The 23,049-nt window shown below is 48.1% G+C and overlaps 1 protein-coding gene across 1 annotated transcript in view; it reads right to left on the reverse strand.

Annotated features, from left to right (window-relative positions):
* Positions 1-23,049, reverse strand: part of Cntnap2 (contactin associated protein like 2) — a 1,699,165-nt gene that overhangs the window by 119,083 nt on the left and 1,557,033 nt on the right. Inside the window, 1 exon segment of the mRNA XM_012514194.2 lies at positions 9,742-9,835. Coding sequence (XP_012369648.1) covers positions 9,742-9,835 — 94 coding nt within the window.

The following is a 23,049-nucleotide window of genomic DNA, read 5'->3' on the forward strand; positions in this document are numbered from 1 at the left end:
CATGGACTAGACTTCTGTCCTCTGTGCAGTCCTCAAGTCTTAGAGCGTGTTGGGTGTAAGTAGGGGGCCAGCCCAAGGTGACCCGGAAGCCAGCGCTCCACCAGGAAGTGGAGGGAGGCTCGGGCTTCCTGCTGCATCACTGAGACCCACAGAGGGGGTCTCTGCACTGCTCCTCGGAACTGGGCTCCAGGGGTGTATGGTGGTGACAGCTTGGTGGTGCACCCTTCCCCTCCCGCTCTCATTTCTGGGCTCCCTGCTTGTGTTTTGTGAAGTAATCTCCAGAACAAATTCTTGTGTGTTCAAAGATGGTCACAGTCATTCCTTCCACCCCGCCATGCTCCCCGCGCTCTCCTGTGGCCGAAAGCCAGCAGCTGAAGTGAGCCGTGTGACTCCTGAAATTGGGTCTTAGATGCCACCTTTGGTTTCTGGATCCCGGCCTTTGCTGGAAAGTCATACCCCCAAATCATGGAGCCCTTGGAGGTCCTCGGTGGTCACCCCAGCTAAACTGGGGGGTGGCTGGTCCTGGCACTGGCTGTGTGAGCAGGGCCACTTTTGGACCACCCTGACCTCTTTACAGCTAGCTGAAGCCAAGCAAAGCACTGCAGCAACCTTGTCAGCTCTCAGAATGGTGAGAAATGGTACGTTGCTGTCGAGACGCAAAGATCTGGGCAGCTTGCGCAGCAGTTGGTTACTGAAAGTCCTCTGCGTTCTCTGATCTCTACTTCACCTCATACTTTCGAGTTTACTTTCATTTTTTTATGTGTTCGGGACAGAGTCTCACTACCAACTTGGACTCATAGTGATCCTCCCTGTTTTCAGCCTCCCCAGCACTGAGATTACAGGTGTGCACCACCGCACCCGGTCTCAGTGTGCCTGGGGGTGGGGTCCCCATGGCATGTGGTGCCAGGGATCGAACCCCAGCCCCTGCCCTTGTCTAAGCAGGTGCTTAGTCCACTGAGCTGTCTCACCGGTTCTCACCAAACGATTTTTTAACTTCTCATTTATTTTGCCCTTTAGAGAACACTTCTTAGGCATGCCTTCCCTCGCTCCTGGACTGGGTTAAGAGTCTTTCCTACCTGCGCCTCAAGAACCCCACTACAGTGGCCTCTCACTTATCGCAGAGGTTACATTCCAGACACCCCTGCAGTAAGTAAAAAATCAGAGAAGTAATGACGTTATATTTATTTTAGTATTTACATAGATTGTAAGGCTTTCTAAACCCTTCCCACACTCTTATAGACCTCTCCCACACTTTTAAAACCACTTCTAATGTTCTTAGCCATTTTCTAAACTCATCAACCTATGTAATTCTAACAATATACTGTACGGTACTGCAAAAGCCTGCGATATAGCGAAACATCCACGATAAAGAATTTAGATTCATATTTTTTTGAAAACCCAGGAAACAGTAAGTTTGAGAAAGTTGAACTGTGACATAGCCAGGGGCAACTGTATCTGGATCCAGCCTGATGTGACGCTGGCTAACATGAGCCATAACTACTATGACTGGCTTCGAATAACCCCAGTGAGTTTTTCCTGCCGTTTCCCAGCTATAAGGAGGGTATATCCATTAGAATGGCGTGGGGAGCCTTATGCAGGCCCCCATCACAAAGAATATGCCTGCTGGCTTACTTCTCTCACATTAAGCTTAAACTGCAGTCAGGCTTGGATGAAGTCACTCTTGTCTTAACTGATACATACACTCTCCCCTTCTGACCCAAACTGCAGCAGGCCACTCGGTCTTGCTGCTGTCAGCGACCATGTTTCTGTCAGTGAGTTCCCAGGAAATCACACCCTGTGCAGTCCTGGCCCTGTCTCTGCTCCCGTTCAGCATGTACCCTGGGGCCAGGCTGCTCTGGGATACCTGTACTTCACCTTCCATCTGTCCTACTGATTGTCTTTCTGGCTCTAATTGTTCTTTCATTGTTTCCTCTTCCAGCTAGAACTTAAGTCCTCTAAAGGTGGAAACTGTGGCTGCCTTGGACACAGCTTGAGCTCTCTGACATTATGCAGTGACCCTGACACTCTGGCCTTGCACAGTTCCAGGCATCCACCTATGATGAATGCATAGTTGTGTAATAACAATGGAATAAAAATAACTGGTATTTATTTGTCAGATACTGTGCTGTCTGTTAAACATGTATTATTTTGTTGTCACCAGTAAGTCAGGGAACATTACTCTTCCTGTTTTAAATACAGAGAAAACGATGCACAAGATGAGAGGAATTGCCCAATTCATCCAGCTGGTGAGTGGCAGAATAAACCTAAACCCCAAGCGAGGAATAAAAAGTGTCCTCTTAGATTCAATCTTTATGCATCAGTAAGGAAAGGTTAGGCTGTGCCACATAACAAACAGCTCTGTCGTCATGGTAACTTCATTTGTTTTCTTTTTCATACTCTATGTTCATCACATGTCAACGGGGTTCTCTGTTCATTGTAGTCACAGAGGGACTCAGGTAACAGAACAGTGACCATCTAAGGTTTACCAGTCACCATGCCAAAGTGATAAAAGGATTCCAGGTCTGCCATCAGTACTTAAATGCTCTAGCCTACAAGACATGTATTTTTTTTTTTTTTAAATTCATCATTTTGTTTGGGCAGGAATATCCATCGAGCAATGTAATGCCACTTTCCCAATGAGTGACTAAATGGGTCACTTCCTGCTACGGGCAGCTTTACCAAAGTTCCCGAAAGTTTCGGAAAATCCTAGCATGAGGGGTTCTCATTAACAGAAAGTAGTGTAGAATCATGTTATGCAAAGCTTGGATCATGATGGAAGTCAGAACGGCTACTAGCAGATATGTCTCTGATCAGAGCTGCTTTGGATAGCGAAGAGGTTCCGGCAAATATTAGGATCTAGGCCCAGTAGGACTTCCCAACTATATTAAATTCAAGCAGCTATAAGATCACCTTTAATTATACCTCCCGAGCTACTGAAGTACCAGTAGAGCAGTAATGAATCTGTATCACTAATCAACTTTCTTCTAAGCACAGCCTTTCTATCCTTCACAGAGGAATAATTGCCTTTTGGTGAGAGAATTAACTGATCTACTTTATTATGATTTTATACTACTGCTAGTTCTAACACGGCTCAAACAATTTGAAAAAAAATTTAATAAAAGTGGGCTTGGTAATAACTTTCTAAAATGAAAATGAGCACTGCTCTGAGCATATTCTAATAAGATGGAATTCACAGTGACGCGGTGAGCAGCACATGTTGGCATTCTCCTAAATTCATAGCTGTAATCCATCCATCCAGCACGTGGTTGCAGGAAGCTTGAATGTAAGCACCCCATCAACCCCTGGGCTGGTGGAATGGGCTATTCTTTTTATTTTAATATTGAACTTCTTGCCATTTCACAAAGGAAAGTTGCTCCCCCACAAATCTTCAAGTTTTCAGGTACTCGGGCTTCATCTAATCTGGTTTGTCTTAGTCCAAAAGCTCCTGGTGTGGAATACCAAGTTCCCTTTCACCTTTGTCCAGTACTCTCCACCACGAGGTCCGCTACCGCCAATAAGCACCCCTCATTTGTGGGTCGCTCCGCCTCCCGGGAAGCGCCTCCTTCCCTGCAGCCGCATTGCGCTGCTTCCCAGCTCTGCGCGCTGGCCGCTGCAGTCCTGTTCTGTCGGCCTCCACAGAGTCTAACCCTTCCTTCACACAGCAGTCATCAAAGACTGGAAGCTGAGTCTCCTGCTTCTCTCAAGCCATCTCTTCTTCTGGATGAGTATCTCCAGCGTTTGATGTTTTTGATGTTTTTTCTAGCTCTATCTGGTCTTCTCAGTGAATATCCTTGCTCTGGGCATCCTCCCCTCACTGCACCTTGCTACTGTATTCATTTAAGCATCAGTCATCACAGGGAGCTTGCCGGTTAGCTCAGTTGTTTAAGTGCCTGCCTGGGCAAACCCAGTCAGGCTTATGGGACCACGGTTCGATCCCCAGCTCCACATGTCACACCACAGCTGCCATTAAGGCAGCCTGAGCCCGCAAAAAAAGAACGAGTCAGTGACCACAGTAATGCATACAGTACAGCTGGGGCTATGGAGCCCACCTCCTCACCCCCCTAAACTTGGGCAAACGCCCCAGGGCCCCCTACCCTTCCATCTCATCCCAAGGCCTACTACCTGGAGGCAGATGTAAGGAAAACAAAAAGCCTTGGGCCAGCTCTAGATAATTCCATAATCTCAAACCCAGGCCCGTGAGTCCCAGATCCTCCTGCTTGAGCTACAGGAACCTTTCTTTACCTGGAGCTCATTGAGGGTTTGCACACAGCCCATTATAAGAGCAGGAATCATGGAAAGGGAATACACAATAGACGCAGCTGACGTGACTCAGCGCCCTGGCCATCATGTTTGCAGACATGCTCTGAGTGACTTCATGGGAGTGCCCTTCCCTACGCCCTCAGCCCTTGTACTGTTTTCCTTTCACCAGTGACTCAGAGTGTACTGTCACTGTTGTTTCCTTACTGTCATGTCCCACATCCAATTCTTCATTCATTGGGCACAAGAACCTAGGACTCAACCTGGGACCCCCTCACACACAGTGACAATAACACTGGCTTGTATCAAACTCTCCATGAAACCAACCCCTGAGATTTTTTTCTGGACATCAAGAATTTCCCATCATCCATTGAACTACTTGATTTTACTTGAGCGCTTCGTTTTTTTTGGTCCAAGTGCAAAAATTTTCTCTCTATAATATTTCATCTCATTATTTTTATCCTATATTTCTATCCTGTCAAGATACTTGTGAAGTGTTTTCTCTCTTCTAGTATACTGGACCCTCCCTCTCAATTGGCTGTCATTTGCAAACTTACTAAACTTGTGTTTACCCACAAAATCGACAGAAATGCTGGAAAAGATAAATGACAGAGGACCTCCTTCAGGCTTCACATGATATGTATCTTCCTTGATCTATAGATTTTTTGGAGAGAGATTATTGAATTTGCTGCTAAAAACTAGATGCATAAAGTCTGGGATGTCACTTGGACAGCAAGTGAGAAGAACGGACATGGTTCTACTCCGTGAGCTTTTCCTGGTGGCCTGTGGCCTTCCCTTCCTCTGGAAGCCTCTAGACATGTGAGAAGCCACGCTGAACTTTTGTGGCACTTGACAGGGATCTCATTTTCACATCTAAACTGGATTTTCCCCCACTCCCTTTATAAAGCTCACACTTGTCCCCGGGTAGCTTCCCCTTTTTTCCTGTCCTTCCTAGGTGTCCTTTCCCTAGCAGTGCTCGTCAAAGAGCGCAGTGTGAAGCCACATTACTTATTTAGATCTACCTCCTCCTCCTCCTTCTCTTATGGGATCAGTTTCTGGCTAGCAGCTGACCTAGCAAAGCAAGACTGGAGGGCATCCATCCCTAGGGACCGCAGCGCAAACGCTCTGTTGAGCTCAAGTCATCTGTCAGGTGAATATCTCCATAGCTGGCGAGTGCAAACCAGGTTGTCTCACACTGAAGTACATGTTACTTTCAAAGGAAAATTTAGAAACACTCCTGGCAGATCTCGTCCCTACTACATGATCAAACATTTAAGGATTATTAGTTTGAAGGGTGGCCAATGCCTGGCCTCCCTAAGCACCCAAAGGTTTTTCCTTGGGTCTGCCTGTAGTTCTTTGATTGTATCAGCAGAATTCTATTCTCAGCATGTCCAGTGATGGCTCTCTTGCTTCTCTGTCACTGTGAAATATGCAGGCATTATCAAGAAAAGCTGAGTTCACCATGTCACATTATACTTGTCAAATACCAGCTTCGAGTGACCTAGCTGGGAGACTTTCCCCAGTTATTTCCCCAGTGGAGGAGATTTTACCCTTGATTTTAGCAGGGTCTGAGGCTTCTTCTGGTTGTCACAACTTGGGGATTTACTTGTATCTGTGAGTGAGGACTGAGGACACTGCCACGCACAGGGCAGAATTTTCTGACCTAAAATGTCAGTAGTATCACTGCTGACAGTGAGCGTGCTGTAAAAAAGAAACCCAACCGCGGCCAGCCTGGGTACCCAGCTTGACACTGCTGCAGGCAGCTGAGTTAGACAGAAATATTACAGGCAGTCAGACAGGGCCAGGCCCGCAAGGAGACAAGACGGAAGACAAGGCCACTTCACAACTTCGGGAGAGATGACCCCTGCTGTGGGCTGGGCCTCAAGACAAAAGAATAAACAAATGTAGCACATGCCTCCCTAAAGACAGACATCCAGGATTGACATTCTAAACAAGTCTCTCACCATAAGGGCGCTGGCAGTCACTAACCCAGCCCCTTACAGGAAAAGCCCCGTCTGTATTCGCGCCCCCTTGCTATGCCCGCCTGCTAGGTGACCTGCTCCCCAATCAGTCCTGGATGTAATCAATTTTACCTGAGTGGTTATAATTGTAATTTCATTGGTTGACCATAGTTTTGTCCCACCTCATGCCTACTGTACTGATTGATACATTGGGTCAACTTGAGAAGTTTACAAAGTTAATTAAGTGACTCAGCAGAGAGCCAGGATTCTTAGTTTGTAAACATCTTCATCCTGTGCAAGAGGAGGGCATGGACATTGTGTGAGTTCTACACTCCCAGCCCCAGGGGAGCTTGTTTACAATATTAGGACAGGAGAGGGCCTGGCTAGAAGCCCCGGCTGTGACCCTTCCCTTTGTTCTTTGCTGTTTTCTGCTGCCATAAACTGCTGCTCTCTGCCACATGCCTCTCTGCCACATGCCACTCTGCCTGGGAGCCAGCTGAGTATGGACTGAAACCTCCACAAACTGAGCTGAATAAACCTTTCCTTCATTTTGAGTGCTGGGTATTTTGTCCTGGCAACGAATGCAATGTAACTGAGACACCCACCTAAGCGAGTTCCCATGTTCTCCACCTTACCACATGGTTTTACTCTATAAAAATCCCTGGAAGACGTGGCTTCTGTTGCAACCCACTCAGGTCCCCCTTCTGTCCCTGTCTCGGACAGAAGCTTTCCTTCCTCTAGTAAATATATTCTGCTTTTAACCTCCATTGTTCCTAAAATTCATTCTTCAGTTTTGAGAACACAGACTCCTCCCAGATATCTTTCAGGTTGGGAGATACCCTATACCAACACCACAGGATTCTCTTAGCACTGCATCACTGGGACGGAACACTTGAGAATTTCTTCCCACCTAAAGGAGGGAGAAGTTCTGTTGGCTCACAGCTGCAGAGGCCTCCGGACACGGTTAGCTGACCTGAGGTGGGCGGAGCCGTCCGGTGGAAGGGCTGAGTGTGCTCAGCGCTCACCTCCAGGCAGCCAGGAAGCAGAGACAGAACTGCAGGAGGAAGGACCAGAGGCAAACTAAACACCTCGCGGCCACAGCGGGCGGCTTCATCCGGTGGGGCTCCACCTCCCAAAGCCCATTCAGATGGGGGACAGAGGAGGAGTGGCGGTCTCTCCCACTTGCTGGAACTGGACGCATCATGAACCAATGGTTTTCCCAAAGCCCAGCAGCTCTCAGCCCAGGAGACCCTGGGAAGCTTTTCAGATCTAAACCATAAGAAGGGTAGCAGTGGTTTGGGCTGGTGCTAGGAGAAATGCAGACAGTTCTACCTGTACAGCGTGGGACAGCGCTCCTGCCTGTGAGCAGCGTTGAACGATGGCTACTATTTTCATTACTTATATATCATGCGGTGGGTTGGATAAGTACTCAGTTGTGAGCAGTTTAATGGTAAAAGAATAGTTCATTGATTCCAGAAATCTGTTTTGAACATTTTTCATATGCCAGGCACTAATCTTACCATTGCAAATACATTGAAAAATTAAGTTTAAAAAAGGCAGGCAATCTTGACCGGCTAACGACACACAAGGGAGCGTTCCAGTTCTTCATTCCACTTTCCAGAAACTCCAAGGCTCTGAGAAGTTAAAGGAACGAAGATGAGAGCAACAGGCCCCCAACGTCCACAGACGCAGGCCACGATTCACGTCTAACCAACTCTGCCGGATCTCTGAACTTACATCCTGTCTATCCATTATTGCCAGATCCTTGATAAAACAAAACCACCAATCAGGACCTTCACTTACTTCCACAACATACATAAATATAGAGATTATATGCATAATATTTACAGATTTGGCGATAGCCCTGTCTTGGCTCATACTGTGTGAAACCAGCAAGCCCTCTGTTCCATAAGCCACCTTAGGGCTCAAAACACCTTCAAACACGCGGACACCGCCACATGACGAGCATGGATCTTATTGCAGGGTAGGAAGATGATCACGCATGCGCAAAACACTGGTGACGTCCCATTTCTTATTTCCAAGCGTCTTTCCCACCCTCTGACTACCCTGATGGCCTTAACCCCTAAGAATCCCTAATTCCTGTTCTTGGGGTGGTTGTTTTGAGTCTGGAGATGGGGTGGGGTAGGCTTTTGCTGGGCTTTGGTTGTCTTGTGAATAAAACTGTGGAAGAACTTTTGTTTTCAAAATGTTTCAAAATCCAAATATGTCCACACTTTGCAGTGTTCCTTCTGCATCTGTAACAGGCTTGGACCCCAGGTGCAAACTGTCCCCCACCTGTTACTGTTTCCACTTTGCTCCCATATTTGTCATGTTGCCCTCCCTCACAAAAGACCCCTGCTCGATTCCTGGCCTAGCTCAGGACTTTGGAGGTGAGGCTCCTCGGAGCCCCTGGTGTCCTAAAGCTTGCTTCCCTCCACTTCTCCGAGTGCCACTGGCTTTCCTGACCTCCAGCAAACCTAAAATTACTGTATCAAAGTCTCTTACAAAATTCACAGCTTCAAAGCCTGGATGGTGGGCGAAATGGGTTTGGGTGGGTAACATCACCACTGCCCACTGCATATGAAGAACGGCTTCTCCTTGGCTCACCCAGCCCCACCAGCTTAACTTCCAGCTTGGGTTCCGGTAGCCATTCTCATATTAAAGAGAAATGCCATTGGCTCACGTTAAACATCTACATTTTCTTATCTGGTCATGCCTGTATTTTCATCCGATAGCCCTAATCTCCTATGTGGAACTGAAGGGCAGAATTCATTCACACCCAGGAAAAGTACATGCTGATGTTTACTACATTTGCAAATAAGGAAGTGTATTCTAACTCCTATTGTCCTGGCTAATAATTTGCAAATAATATCAACTAGTGTTTTTTTTTTTTTTTTTTTTTTTTTGTATTTTAGGGAAGGGTTCACAGGGTGTTCAGGGTCTCACTGAACATTAGATCGGACTCACAGTGATCTGCCTGTTTACAGCCTCCCAAGAGCTGGGATTACATGTGTACTCCGCCATGCCCAGTCTCAAGTACTGTCTCAGCATGTCTCAGCAGCGGGGCGGGGCCGGCAGGGCAGGCCCGTCAAGTATGGTTCTTGTGGGTGTGAGGAACAGAGACTCATGTGGACATGCTTCCCTAAAGAAAAAGTTAACTACTGCTCCAAGTTACAGGTCTCAAATAAACCAAAGAGCGCTCTTTAGGTACAAAAGCCAGAGACGCGCCTGATTAACGTTTATCCCATCTCTGCCCCAGCTCAGGAGCCCCTGGACCCCACCGCAGGCTGTTCCGAGGTGAATCGCTAGCTTTAGAAAGCACCACACGAGCAATTGCCCTAAAGATGATTTGACAATGGCTTCTCTTGGTCGCCGCTCAGAATCAGTGTCACTTCTTGCAGAGACCGCGCCCTTGATAAACTCACCTGGTAAAGTTAAAAACGCAACTTCACTTCAGGAAACAGAACTCCAGCACGGGATGCATTCCTCACACACTCTTAGAGCCAATGAAACGAATCCTTACCTATAACTTTGCCGAGGAAGAGCGACTTGGGAGAATTGAAGAGCGTGTCGGATGAACTTGGCAGATGGTAACTCGCGGAGGGATAGTGATCGAGCTGTAGGGAGAAAGGGAGGGACATCGTGAGGAGAACGTCACTACCCGGCCCTGGACTCAGGTCTCCCCTGGGGGATGACGTCGCTCTTTGAACCCGGCTTTCCGGGTCTCTTATTTCATCAGCACAGACCCTGTACCCCAGCCTGAGGACACAGAAGTCCGTCTCTTCCTTCTTGTGGGTGGAAAGGGTGGTTATTTGAAAAGAATTTGAGCTTGGTAAATGGAGACCCTTCAGGGGTGGGCATGTTCAGTGGACAGTCCATCTGCCCGGGGGTTATGTCTGGGCTCATTTGAATGGGGTGAAGTCTGCTTGGTCCCGGCTCTCCTGTGGCCCTCAGAGCTGCCCCTATAGCACTGAATTTTCCTAAGGACCCTTTCCCTGAATTATTTCCTTCACTTTTGCACGTCTACAGGACATTATTGATCTTCAGATGCGCGTGCACCCTCCCACACCCCCCACCTTTGTTGCAGTTCAAGTGTTCTTGCTTTTCTCTGTGTATTTCGAGCGTTTAACAACAGCCGAGTTATGTCTGCCCAGAGCTTTCTGTATCCCCTTGTGTAAAATCCCTCCATCGGCCCCATTCACCTTTTGCAGTGAGCTGCACACGAGGGTGGCCGAAGGAAAGGTGTGGGTCATGAAACTGGGCTTGCTCCCTCCTCTGCGTTCCCATGGGAACCGTGTAGAGACCGGCGCCACGGAGAGCAGCCGCTTGGTGAAGGGGGCCTTACAGCCCCCCAACTGCCACGCTGCAGTCCTTGCTAGTGTCTGGGGCTGATGAAGCGAAAACCCTCCCGCTGGCAAAGACGGAGGACCAGCGGTGCCGGGATGGCAGGTGGGCGTGAGAAGGAGAGAGTGCGGGGTGAGCCACTCTCCCACGGCCTGAGGGAGAATGACCATTTGTTCTGAACAAATATGTGCAGCTGACCTGGGAAACTGCTTCGTAGAAACCCCGAGGTCGCTGAACAGGCAGGGTGAAGCGTCTGCCTCATCCCATCTCTGGGATTGTTTTGAGAGTTTTGACCTGCAGAACTGGTACCGTAAGTTTTTGTACAGGTGTAGGACAGCAGCAAAAGTTCAGAGAGAAAAAACAAAACCCATAAAAGCAGACACATGTGTATTTGATTGTCATCTTGAAAAATGTCCTAGCATGCCAAATGCATCGCTAAGAAGGCATTTATTCGAGCCATAGAATCTTAAACACTTAAATCTGATAAAATTTCTTCGGAGCAAAAGCTTTGTTTGCAGCTAAATTTTCGCTGGCTGCTTTGGCGCCATCTGATGGCACACACGGATAACTGCAGTTTTGACTGCTTTATTGTCGAGGTCCCTGCAGAGGCTTGGTGAGGATCTTCCCAACTACTTACCACCTAACCTATTTTACTAAAAAAACTTAAAAATGGTCATAAAGATAAATATTCATTATAGAAAGATAACAACACATATTTTCAGGGAAAAGTCTCACCTGGTGATCACGCATGGTGATAGTTTATTTTTTGGTACTGGTGATCGAACTCAGGACCTTGTGCTGGCCAGGCAGGTTCTTAAGCCGCTGAGCCATCTCTCTGGCCCTGTACGGTCATTTTTTAATTTTCATTCTTTCTTTGGCAAGGCCCAAGGAGGGCCAAGGCAAAATATGGTGAATGTTTAAGTTAAAGAAAAGGTCACTGCAGCAAAGGATTTGAACGCACCGCTCCGGCCACTTTCTGCAGCAGGTCTGGAAGTCCTCTTTCATGAGCGTCTGTAGTTTCGCTAGTGTAGCTGCCTCAGTGTCTTGGATTGGGTCAGAATATTTCCTTTCCACCGCCATTTGGACTACGGGGAGAGGCGGACGTGACCTGGTGCCAGGGTCGGGTGAGCAGAGCGGGCGGGGACACCGCATCGTGTGTTGAGGACTCATGGCCCTGTTTCTTTGACTTTAACTTTTAAACATTCACCATGTATTTTAATCACCCCTTTAATGTGTAAAGCCCCAGTGCTTTCTTCCCTTAGTCCGTCTTTATCTGCTTAACCCTTAGGGCCGGCAGGGAGACGATGAGGGAGCCAAGCTTTGCCTCCGACAGCCCGTACCGTGTCTGTCCTGGGTGGCTCCCTCAGCCCTGGGGTAGGAAACCCCGCAGGGGCACGCCTGGATCTGACAGGTCGCCTTTATCGCACTTCCTTCTTGCGCTGGTACCCCGTGTTCTGCTGATTGTGTGGGTTCTGTGTCCTTTCTGAGCACGGGTCCTGCACACCCTGAGCCACAAGATGTCTCATCTCTGTGTCTGAAAGGCCCAGATGCAGGAAAGAGGGGGCGTCTACTGAGCAACTGCTGTTGCTCTGTACGGAGGTTTTCACACATTCTTTTATTTCATACACAGCAAATAGGTATTTTCTTTACTTCTCTATTACTTTTAAAAATCCAGAATCACGGGGGCTTGCGGGTTAGCTCTGTTGTTTAAGTGCCTGCTGCAGCCCAGTCAGGCTCAGGGGACCATGGTTCGATCCCTGGCTCCACGTGCCTTACCAGATCCACCCTTAAGGTAGTCTGAGCCAGCCAAAAACAAAACAAAAAAATTTTTTTTTAAACTTTAGGGCCGGACAAATAGCTCAGCAGATTAAAGTGTCTGCAAGCAGGTGCAGGGGCCAGGAGTTTCATCCCGGGGCCTGTCATGCCAGCCCCTGCCCATGGGGTCTGCTGAGACTGGAGCATGGTGGGGTACATCTGTAATCCCAGCACTTAGGAGGCTGTAAACAGGAGAATCACTACAAGTCCCATTTAGTAGTGAGACCCTGAACACTGTGTAGACCCTTCCCTAAAATACAGAAAAAAAAAAAAAATCTAGCGTCACAAAGGGCAGGGTTGATTTTCTTAGCCAGTCATGCCTGAATACAGGGACAGAATGGACAGTGTTGGGGTGAAGTGGAACCAGCTTGCTTATGTCAATTAGCGAGGGAGTGCTGTCGCCTGCATTTTAAATATTTACGTTCAAAAGACAAAATCAGATAAAGCAAGAAGAGCTCATCCTGACGAGCCCAAGGAAATCACCAATTCTGTCATTTCCCTCACACCGCCAGGTGTCTTCTCTCCTCAGATGAGCCTGGGCACGTTTGCCACGCTTAAGTGTAATAATTTCAAGGTAATTTCTTGGGGTCTGAGCGAGCTATTTTGCTGTTCATTTAGCTAGTGGTCATTTCACTGGCAGTTAAGAGGCGCTAAGAGAGGGTGTAATAGAGTCTCATTAAAATTGAAGACTTTGACTCCACATGCCCTAGGACAACCTTAAGGGGACACTCATTTGTTCAGCATTTACCATGAAGCCACTAGAAGCATACAGATACAAGCTGGGCCTTGTGTCTTACATACTGAGTTTAAAGCTTTAATGCCTGCTCAGGTATTCTTTGGCAATTTCCATTCATTTCCATTTTTAAGCTACAGTATGCACTGGCAGGGTTCAAGGGGATTTTATCAGGCAGTTTATATTTTGGGGATGAACAGAGGAGAAATTTCTAGACAGTGTGGACCACTCTGGACTGATGGAGGGGCAGGGTGCCCTCTTCTGAAATGAAGGGGCAGTTTTGTGGCAGCTCTGCCTCTCTGGTGGGGCCGGACCTTTGGGGCTCTAGACAAAGGCCTGAGGTTTCCTGTAGCCTTTCCTAATCCTAAAGTGGCCGGGCCAGGAAGCAGAGCAGAGGGGAAAAGCAGAGGAAGGGGCCAGAGGCCAGAGCCCACGGTCACACCCCCGCCTCCTAAATTCCATTTACAATATCAAATGATGATCTCACCAATGGATTGTTGAAAGCAGAGTTCCCATGACTTAGTCTCCTCCCCAAAGCCCTGCTTTGGCGCACAGGAGTCTGTTAGGGGTTACTGAGGTCTCTTTGCTAGGGGACTTTCGCAAACCACAGTAGCTCCTACCTTGCTACACAAGGGAGGAAGGCAGTGTCTGGGCGAGACCAAGCTTGTCTGTGCCACGGACAGCCACGCTACTCACAAGTCACAAAGCCACCTGGAACTTCAGGCTTATAAAACAAGAGGTTGGACCAGATAACGGGTTCTTTGAGAATGATTTGCGACTATGGACCTCGACAATGGTCTTGTGCCAGAGCCTTTGTGGTCTGGGGCAGATCTTCTTTCAAGATCCAGTTCTATGATAGCAGCTCTTTGGGTATCATATGGGGACACGCTCACTGCAGCCTATCAGAGATGGACAGAAGGCAGGCAGAGAGAGTCCCCAAAGGCGTGACCCTCCTGCTTTCAGTTCTGAGTCTTTGTCACAATAGTAAGCTTGTTCCCTGGTGCTGGTATTGCTCATTTCCAAAAAGTCATGGGTCTCAAAATAAAGGATTTAGGAAATAGATTTTTTTTTTTTTACTGCTGCCCATGTGCATGATTTTCCCTTTCAGGGATGCCAGGAAGCTTTGCTTATGGATCAATAAACGATTATAAAAGGCGAAGGATTGTAAGTACTTATTACTACTCTCATATGCCATTGTTGTTAGGGTAATGCAATCCGTCAAATATTTTTGCCTCTTAAGGCCAAGTGCCGGTGGAATCCTGCTGTATCGGTGCAGCTAAAAGAACTAGTGAGCCCATGAGGTGCGAAGTATTTTATATAACAAATTTCTCAAAACAGTAGAGATTAGCCTTCACGTGCCGATCACGTTCTCTAGTCTAATGCGCCACCTACTGGAAAAACACCAAATCATATTTCAAGCCTACGACTTTTTTTAAAATGAGAAAACTGATTTTGTATCAATGAATCTGCATAATTTAAAAATACACATCACTGAATGGGCATAGAAATCATCATTTTATTATAGCTGACTAGCATTTCATTAATGGCATAAACTCCCCAAACTATAAATGGTCCCCAAACTATAGTATAGTTTCTTTCTTTTCTTTTTTTTTTTTCAGAACCGGGGATTGAACTCATACCCTTGCGCTTGCCAGGGAAGCGCTTATTCTACTGAACCATCTCCCCAGCGCCTATAGAATAGTTTCAAAGAGTCTAGGTAGAACAATTTTGTACTTTTAGATTTGTGCATTTACTTCCAATTCAATAAAAATTCAGAAGATTCTAATCAGGCATTAAAAACAACATCCAGGGGCTGGGGAGATGGCTCAGTAGAATAAGCACTTCCCTGGCAAGCGCAAGGGTCTGAGTTCAATCCCCGGTTCTGCCAACAACAACAACAACAACAACAAAAAACAAACAAACAAAAACAACATCCAAATCAGTATCTAGTAGTTTTATTTCAAACCCCCTTTGTGGAAATTTAGTCTGAGACTACAGTAGGGTTTTAATAAAATTTTATATTTAAAAATCACTTTAAAAGCCACCAACTATACTTACCACACATTATACCTTAGGTATTAATTTATATAATAAGCATCGACAAATTCTATTTTATGACCTATTTTCCCTGGAGAGCTCAAGGCAAAATACATCTTGGTCACTTGAAAAGTAACTTTTCAGGAACAAACAAGTATGTGACAGGAGAAAGCAGGGAAGAAGAAGAGCAAGCTGGGAAGAGTTGCCTTGGAGAACACTAACAAACACAATATTGCTCATATTGTCGCAGCACTGTGGCTTCATTCTGTGTGGATTAGATGAGGAGAATAAAGAAACTGGAGTGCAAACGTCAGCGCAACGTACACCTGAAGAGGTCGATGGAGGCCTCTCTTGCTTGAGCCTTTCTGGGCCTCTGTGACCTCGGTTTGCCCTCCTCCTCACATGTCTCCAGGGGTTGATACTTGCATCCTGGTGAGTTCCAGGGTGAACTGTGTGACAGCCGGAGAGAGGCCATCAGCAGGACTAAGACCTGGAGCCAGGAAGCTGTTCCAGCCTGGTGACGGTGTGTGGCGCCGCCGCCGCCCCTGCTGAACTCAGGCGTGCTGGGTGTTGGCACAGCTGGCGGCCCTGGTTCTCAGGTGCTTCCTGCAGGGCGCTTGTTGCATCCGCTCTGGAGACAAAGACCTGCCTGGAAGCTGCGCCCCTCACAGGAGTACGCAGGGACTTAGACCCAGGAATGTGAGCAGCTGTGGCCCCAGCTGGGGAGTCCCCGGCTGAGGGGGGCCAAGGCATGGGTGAGTGATTATAGCAGGCCAGCTGAACTGCTGAGGGAGGCCGCTCCTCGCAGGATGAGGAAGATGTTGGCTGAAGGCTCGAGCTGCTCCTCTGCCCGTCTGCTGGTTGGTAGCCACAAGGCTCCCAGCAGCTCCTCATGCAGTGCGAGGACTTCAGCGAGATTTTGCTGCCCAGCCCCCTGTGAACGGGGACTAGAGGGAAGCTGATGATATGATAGGAAGATGGCCCAAGTGGGTCCCAGGTGCTTCGATTGCTTGGAAACTATGACTTATAGAAGGGTCAGGGCAGAGCACTCTTAAGTATATGCAGATTGAATATAAAACATTGCCTCCAATTCTGGAGTGCCGTGGTACAGAGAGCAAGTGACGCTGTGGCTCGGCTCTAAGACTGGCAAAGCGGAGGAGATTGAAGGGAAAGAACACAAGCCTGCTCTCTCCCAGGGGATGGGGCAGCCAGCCTCACCGGCCTTTGGGCTGTGCTTTGGAAAGAGATGGGAGGAGACAACACAGGGTGAGTGGAAGACAGACTGGGGAGCACTTGGAATATGAGGGTGCAGGGTCTGGATTTAGTTCATAAACAGCCTGGGTGGCAGTTTTTAGCCATCTGTCCGATCTATCTGCTATCTCTCTAACCATCTTCCTACCCATTCACCCACAGATCTATTATCTGTCCATCCACCCACCCATCCACCCACTTGCTGATCTAACATCTATCCATCCTATCTATCTATCTATCTATCTATCTATCTATCTATCTATCTATCTCTCATCACTCTATCTAGATATCACTATGATGTAACATTACTTCCAGGTGTTTATAATTATCATGTGGAACCACAACTTCCTTATGAAGGCATAGAATTCAAGGGTTTGTGCTTGTTAATCATCTGGGCCTGGGACTGGGGAGGTAGCTCAGTGGCTTCAGCACCTGCCTGGCAAGCACAAGGACCCAGGGTCCAGTCCCCAGTACCGCACACTGTGCCATTCTTAGAACCCTGGGTGTGCTGTGCTGGCCACCAAACCTGGGCATGGTGGTGCATGCATGAGTATAATCCCAGTGCTGGGGAGGCTGAAGCAGGAGGATCACTGGGAGGCTGAGCTGCGTGGTAAGATCCTGTACCAAATCAATCAATCAATCAATCAATCAATCAACCAATCAATCACTTAAATTTTTTTTTTTAAAACATCTGGGCCTAAACATGTACACTCAGTGGTGGAAGGAGTCAACTTGCTGCTGTATAAGAGTTGGGAAAGATCTGGAGATGGTGGAGGCAGGAGGTGGCCGCCAAGGAGAAGGAAAGCAGAAAGCCCAGCAGCAGCACGCGGGCTGAAGGACCGTGAAGGATTTCTCTAGAGTGACAGCACAAGAGCTAAGGAGTAGCTGATGTGCAGCAGCCGAGGACTTGTCAGTTACCCTGACAGGCATTGCTCCCAGCCCTGACGTATTCGGTAAATCTTCTCACTGAACAGCGCGCTGTGTGGCTGTGAGGCTCCACACACCAAGGGGACCACGGCGAGGAGGTCACTGATGATCCTGATGAGAGAAACTCCAGGGAGCGGTGGACAGAAGTGCAGCAGAGAGGGAGAACGGGGTTGAGAACATTGCCCTCGAATGTGTCTGGCAAAGGGGTTGCGTCCAGGGCATATGAGGGACTCGTGCTGTGAGGAGGCATGTGACCCAGTGCACAGAGAGGGAACAAAGCCTTGAGCAATTGTGGAGGACTCACCAGTGCTCCCTGAGGACACGAAATGTTGCTCAGCATCACGAGTCAATGGGACAAGAAAACAACAACAACAACAATGCAACCTACTACTACATACGCAGTAGGGTTATCATTAACCACTCCCCCAAAAATCCAACCAGGCAGCATCAAGTGTTGTGGATATACAGAGCAAGAGAAATTCTCCTGTTTTGCTGGAGCAACTATAAAATAATTTTTTAAAGTTAAAGATACATTACTATACAACCCAATCATTTCACTTGAGATAGTTACTGAAAAGAAATGGAAAAAATATGCTCACAAGATTCATTATAAAAGGCTTATTCATAGTATCTCTAAAGCGGAAGTGATCCATCCATTGAAAAGTGAGTGAATAATCAGACGACAGTGGAGTTCCTAAAGGTGGCACTACTCAGCCCTCCAAAGCGCACCTGTAGGTACACACGAGGATGGATCTCAGAATCCCTGTGCAGAGAGAGAGAGGAGCCAGACAAAGCTGAAAGGACCTGTGCTTGCACTGGTACAGGGCTGCAGAACTGGGCCAACGTCTATGGTTTTATGGAGACAGAAATTTGAGCAGCGGTTGCTTGGGATAACAGTCGGTATGACTTAATAAAAATGGGGCCCAAGGAAACCTCTCAGGGTGTGGGAAATATCCTAAGTGTTCTAAATGACAGTATGTGTGTCCAAACTCATCCACGTGTACAGTGGCGGTGTGGATGTTTCATTGCGTGGCAATGTGTGTTTCAACGAAGTTGACTGAAAATAGAGAAAGGGAGAAGCTGGCTTAGAGTGGCATGGTCATCTCTAGGAGTTTTCTGGCAAAGAAGAACAAAGAAGTGCTATAAGGCTAGGGGAAAAATCCTCACACTCATTTGCCAATAAACAGTGAAGACAGCGCTGTCCTTGGGTAGGTGACAGGGGCTTAACTGGGACAGCAGGAACTATAGTTTTCCTCTCTGTTCTCTCCTGAATGAATGCATTTAATTTTCTAATTTCAGGAAAACCCCATGAGTGGTGTTTTAGAAACAAGAATTGGGTTTCCAATATCTGGTGAGAGGTAAGGCCTCTGAAGACTGTTCGGACTCTGAAGTCATTCTAAGTACCTATCATGACCACACTTGCAATTTATATTGTATTTTGAAAGAAGACCCTGCAGTTAAATTGCTTCTCCTGAACAGGGAAGGACGTAGGACGATCTCTGGGAGTTCACGGCCAGCTTGAACTGCAAAGCGAGACCTTATCTCAAAAGGCAAAAAAGGAGACTATTCCCATAATCAAGTATAGTTCAGAGGCACAGAGAGACTTATGCCAAATTCAAGTCTCCAGAATCACTGGTCAATATTCATTTTCATACATGTGACTACGTGTGGAAGACCACGCCGAGCGTGGTCAGAGAGGACATATCCCAACTTCCCATGAGTCCAGATTTGCCCTGCAAGGTAGCCTTAGCCTGCGCTTTCTATATCTAGAGAAAGGAATCTACTTTCTACCATCGCCCTTAACTCAGCAGCTGATGGCTTTCCCATGTCACTGGCATCAGCGAGTCTTTGCCAGGTGATATTTTAAAATACTAGGAAAAGGTTTGCGCTCAGTGTATCCAATCAGGCTAAAGTTAAGCACCTTATGGTTCTAAATCTATTTAACAAAATTACATTTGCTTTTTTCATTAGCTGGTCTCCCAGGTTTATCATTTTCTCAAATAGTGACCAGGGAAGGGCTCATCTGGGGGTGCGGAAGCAGAGCAACCTCAGGTGTTGTCGCGTTATTGAGCTTTTTTTAATGCACTGGCTTCCGTATGTAAATGAGTTTGAGTTTCTTCTTTTAATGATCTTTCAGTAAAGCTTGCGCTCACCTGGCTCCTTGTGCAATTTCGATCACAGCGCTGTAATCGCAGAAAAATAATAATAAAAACAAACCCACTGTATGTGGTTGAAAAGGTCACGTTTCTATCGATTGTATCTGTAATGTAGTTAAAGTCCTCGATGCCACAGAAACAACTCAGCAAACATCGTTTTTATGGTAGCGGTGCCATCGGTATTGCTTCGCTAGTAGGTTTTTGATAGCAATAGCATTCAGGGTGGAGTCCAAAGACTGCCTTATCACAGGGCCGGTCGCCGCGCCCTTGGGCTCTGTTCCATGTGAAGGAGCAGGACAGCGAGCCAGCAAGATGGTGCGGAGTGACTGGGACCCTGGGGCCTGGGCTGGGCCTGAGCTCCAGTGGGTGGCGCCCTCTGTGGGCCCAGGAGGCGGTAAAGCACTGCTCCTTGGAAACACTGCCGGTTTCAGCACCGCGTGGGGGGCCTGTTCCAACAAGGGTGGCGTGGGGACAGCTGGGGGACGTCAGAGGCAGTGGTGAGGAGTGGGAGACTGAAAAACCCAGGAGAGAGAAATGAACGAGAGATAAGAGGCGCCTTGGCCTCTCTCCTGACACAGCCATGTGTGAGGCAACCATGCACACGGAGCGAGTGTGTGTGTGCGCGCACGTGTGCGCGCGTTTGGCGGTGTGTTAAACCAAGACCAAGTGGTCTGTGGTTAAGTCTTTGCCTGAAGGCCTATTGCATTTGACTTTGAAATCCAGCGTAGCTTCACCTCTATACCCCTTAGGAGTAGGAGCGGGAGGTCTCCTTCCTCCTCCTCCTCCTCCTCCTCCTCCTCCTCCTCAATATTAGTCCCATTTCCTGGAGGTTAACTCCAGGTCATGTCGCACCTGGGACCATTAACTCATATTATTCCATGCACTGTGTACACAGCTCTATGGGCACATGAGCTTGTTTGCTCCATTTTACAGATTGAGAAACGGAGGCACAGGGGTTACCTTGTATTGGCTAAGCTGCTAAGCAGAGCAGCTAGGAGCCTGGGGCCTCACCGAGGCCAGGCTGCTCTACTGTGCCAACTGAGATCTGCCTGCCACCCTTGGGCTGGCCAGCACAATGACTTCTGTAGAGGTACAGGACAATTCTGGAGGTGGGCGGAAAGCAGGGCGACCCAGCGTCCTCTCTGGCTGTGTCCCCCTCTCTGTCATGTCAGTGCATTTCCTTCGTGCGCCTTTCCATTTCTCTGACTCCTGTGCCTTTGCGGCTGCCTCTGACCTGGACAGGCTTCCAGCAGTGGCCCCGGAGCTGGCTGCGGGCTGCAGAAGCCCTCACGACTTCCCGGTTACTCCCGCGGCATGTGTGGGCTTCAGCTGCAGGGCAGACACGTGGACCCTGGGCGGGGGGAACCACGGAGTTGGGGATCCTGACCCTGCAGCCATTTCCCAGGCAGGGGACCAGGCGTCAGGCTGGGGTGGGGACGGGCCGGTCGCAGCTGTCTGTCCTCCCAGTGTGACATCTACTTCCATCTCTGGGCGACATCAGGTGGGATGCTTGAATGAAAGACAGCCTTTGCCCAGTTGCTTCGCGTCTTCTCCTGATTCTGCTGCCTGCTCTTGGGCGGCCTCCTTTACTTCTCCTCCTGCTCTACCAACCCAGGTTCTCTCTCGTACCCATAAAACTTTGTAGAAATGCCCACTTCCTCCACCAGTTTGATATTTTCTCCTTTTACTGTTAGAGAAGGGGCGATTTTTCCCCAAGGCGACCCCTGCGACCATGACTCACATATACTGTGGGAAGCACGAAGGACCCCAACCCTCTCGGAGCAACTGAGCTTAAGTGTGTGCGCAGATCCCGTTCTTGACCTGCTGAATCTGTTCTTACTCATAGTCACTCAGCAACACCTCTTGCGCCCAGGGACGGAGGACAGAGCAGCGTAAAACAATCCCCTCTGCGCTGGTGTTAACAGCAAATTTTCATTTACATAAGCAGTGCCACGTCCTCCTGTCAGTGCATTTCACATGCGAGGTGGACCCAAGCCAGGCTCTCACCGCCCGACACACAGTTCTGGATTCTAGGAATGTCTGCAGAAGATACGATGAAGTTACTTTCATATCCCGTGGTTATAAAGTAATGACATTCATACGCTGAGCTGTTAAAGGCTCAAGTCAACAACTTCTGCCAATTGCCAGTTCCGCTCATAACTCACTGCTATTACAGACTACGGGACTCTATTGGGTTATTTTGCTGAATTCAAGCACCTACAATCTTTAGACTGGCTTCAAGTATGAAAAGGTCCTTTAAAGACTTCTCCCAATACAGCTTCTCTAACTGCAGTGGAACACCCATCTCTGACAAAACAAAACAAAAAAAGAGGGATATCAATAAAGGACCATTTTGTAGTGACAAAACATGTATGTATATGCAAGGTAGTTAAGATAGATACACAGCTACTTCCTCTTAGTTCAATGAGAAGAAAGGTTTGTACTAATAGTGTTTAGACAAGAGATCATGTCTGCGTCTTGTCCTCTGAATAACTACTATGAAGACAACAATATGCAATGTATTAACTATTGTAACTGTCATACTAACCTGTTTTGAGACTGTTACATTGCTATTTCATCTTTTTTTCTCATTAAAATGAATAAAAGATTAAAAACCAAACAATACAATACAATACAATGCAGGCGGTTTGGCCTGTGGCCACGAGAGGGCGCCTTAGCACCAGCCCAAGGCCCTCTCCAAGCCCTGTTGGTCAAATCCCTGCGGCTCAGTACAGGCCGGGACTTCTCTCTCCTCCCGGCCAGGGCAGCGGGCAGCCGTCCAGAACCTCGGTCTGCACGTGGAGGCGCATGCACCTTTCCGAGAGCGGGTTCATTTTTGTGGGAGAGGAACTTGTCTTTCCGCTCCCGGTGCATAAGAACCCCCCGCGCTGCCTAATGTGCTGAGAAACGTCCTGGAGGACAGCCTCAGTGAGGTGCGGATATAGCGAGAGCGCTCTGGACTTCAGGTTTCGAGCTGGACAAAACAGAAATGCAGAAAACTTATCTTTATTTATTTATTTATTTATTGCGATACTGGGGTTTGAACTCAGGACCCCTTTTGTATTTTAGGGAGGGGTCTACAGTGTTGAGGGTCTCACTACTAGATCGGACTCGTGGTGATCCGCCTGTTTACGGCCTCCCAAGAGCTGGGATTACAGGCGCGCGCCACCACGCCCAGCCTCAATGCACCCCGGAGGTGGCCCTGCCATGGCAGGCCCGGGGGATCGAACCCCTGGCCCTGCTTGTAGGTCCTTCAATCCGCTGAGCTACTTGGCCAGCCCTTTATCTTCTTCTTCTTCTTTTTTTTTTTGCGGAACCAGGGATTGAACTCAGGCTCTTGCGCTTGCCAGGGAAGCGCTTATTCCATTGAGCCATCTCCCCAGCCCTTTATCTTCTTTTTTGAGAAATAGTTTATGTACTTGATGTGCTTGTGGGGGAAGGAGGAAAAGGAGCCCCCCAACTTTGGGCTACAAGCTTTGGCTATGTCCTGCAGCAGGAAGGAAAGCGGATGCCGCAGACCTGCGGAGGGGTCAGAAATCGCCCTGTGGCGGGCCTGCCACCGAACTGC

Source organism: Octodon degus, unplaced genomic scaffold, assembly GCF_000260255.1.
Source record: "Octodon degus isolate 3935 unplaced genomic scaffold, OctDeg1.0 scaffold00027, whole genome shotgun sequence".
Lineage (NCBI taxonomy): Eukaryota > Metazoa > Chordata > Mammalia > Rodentia > Octodontidae > Octodon > Octodon degus.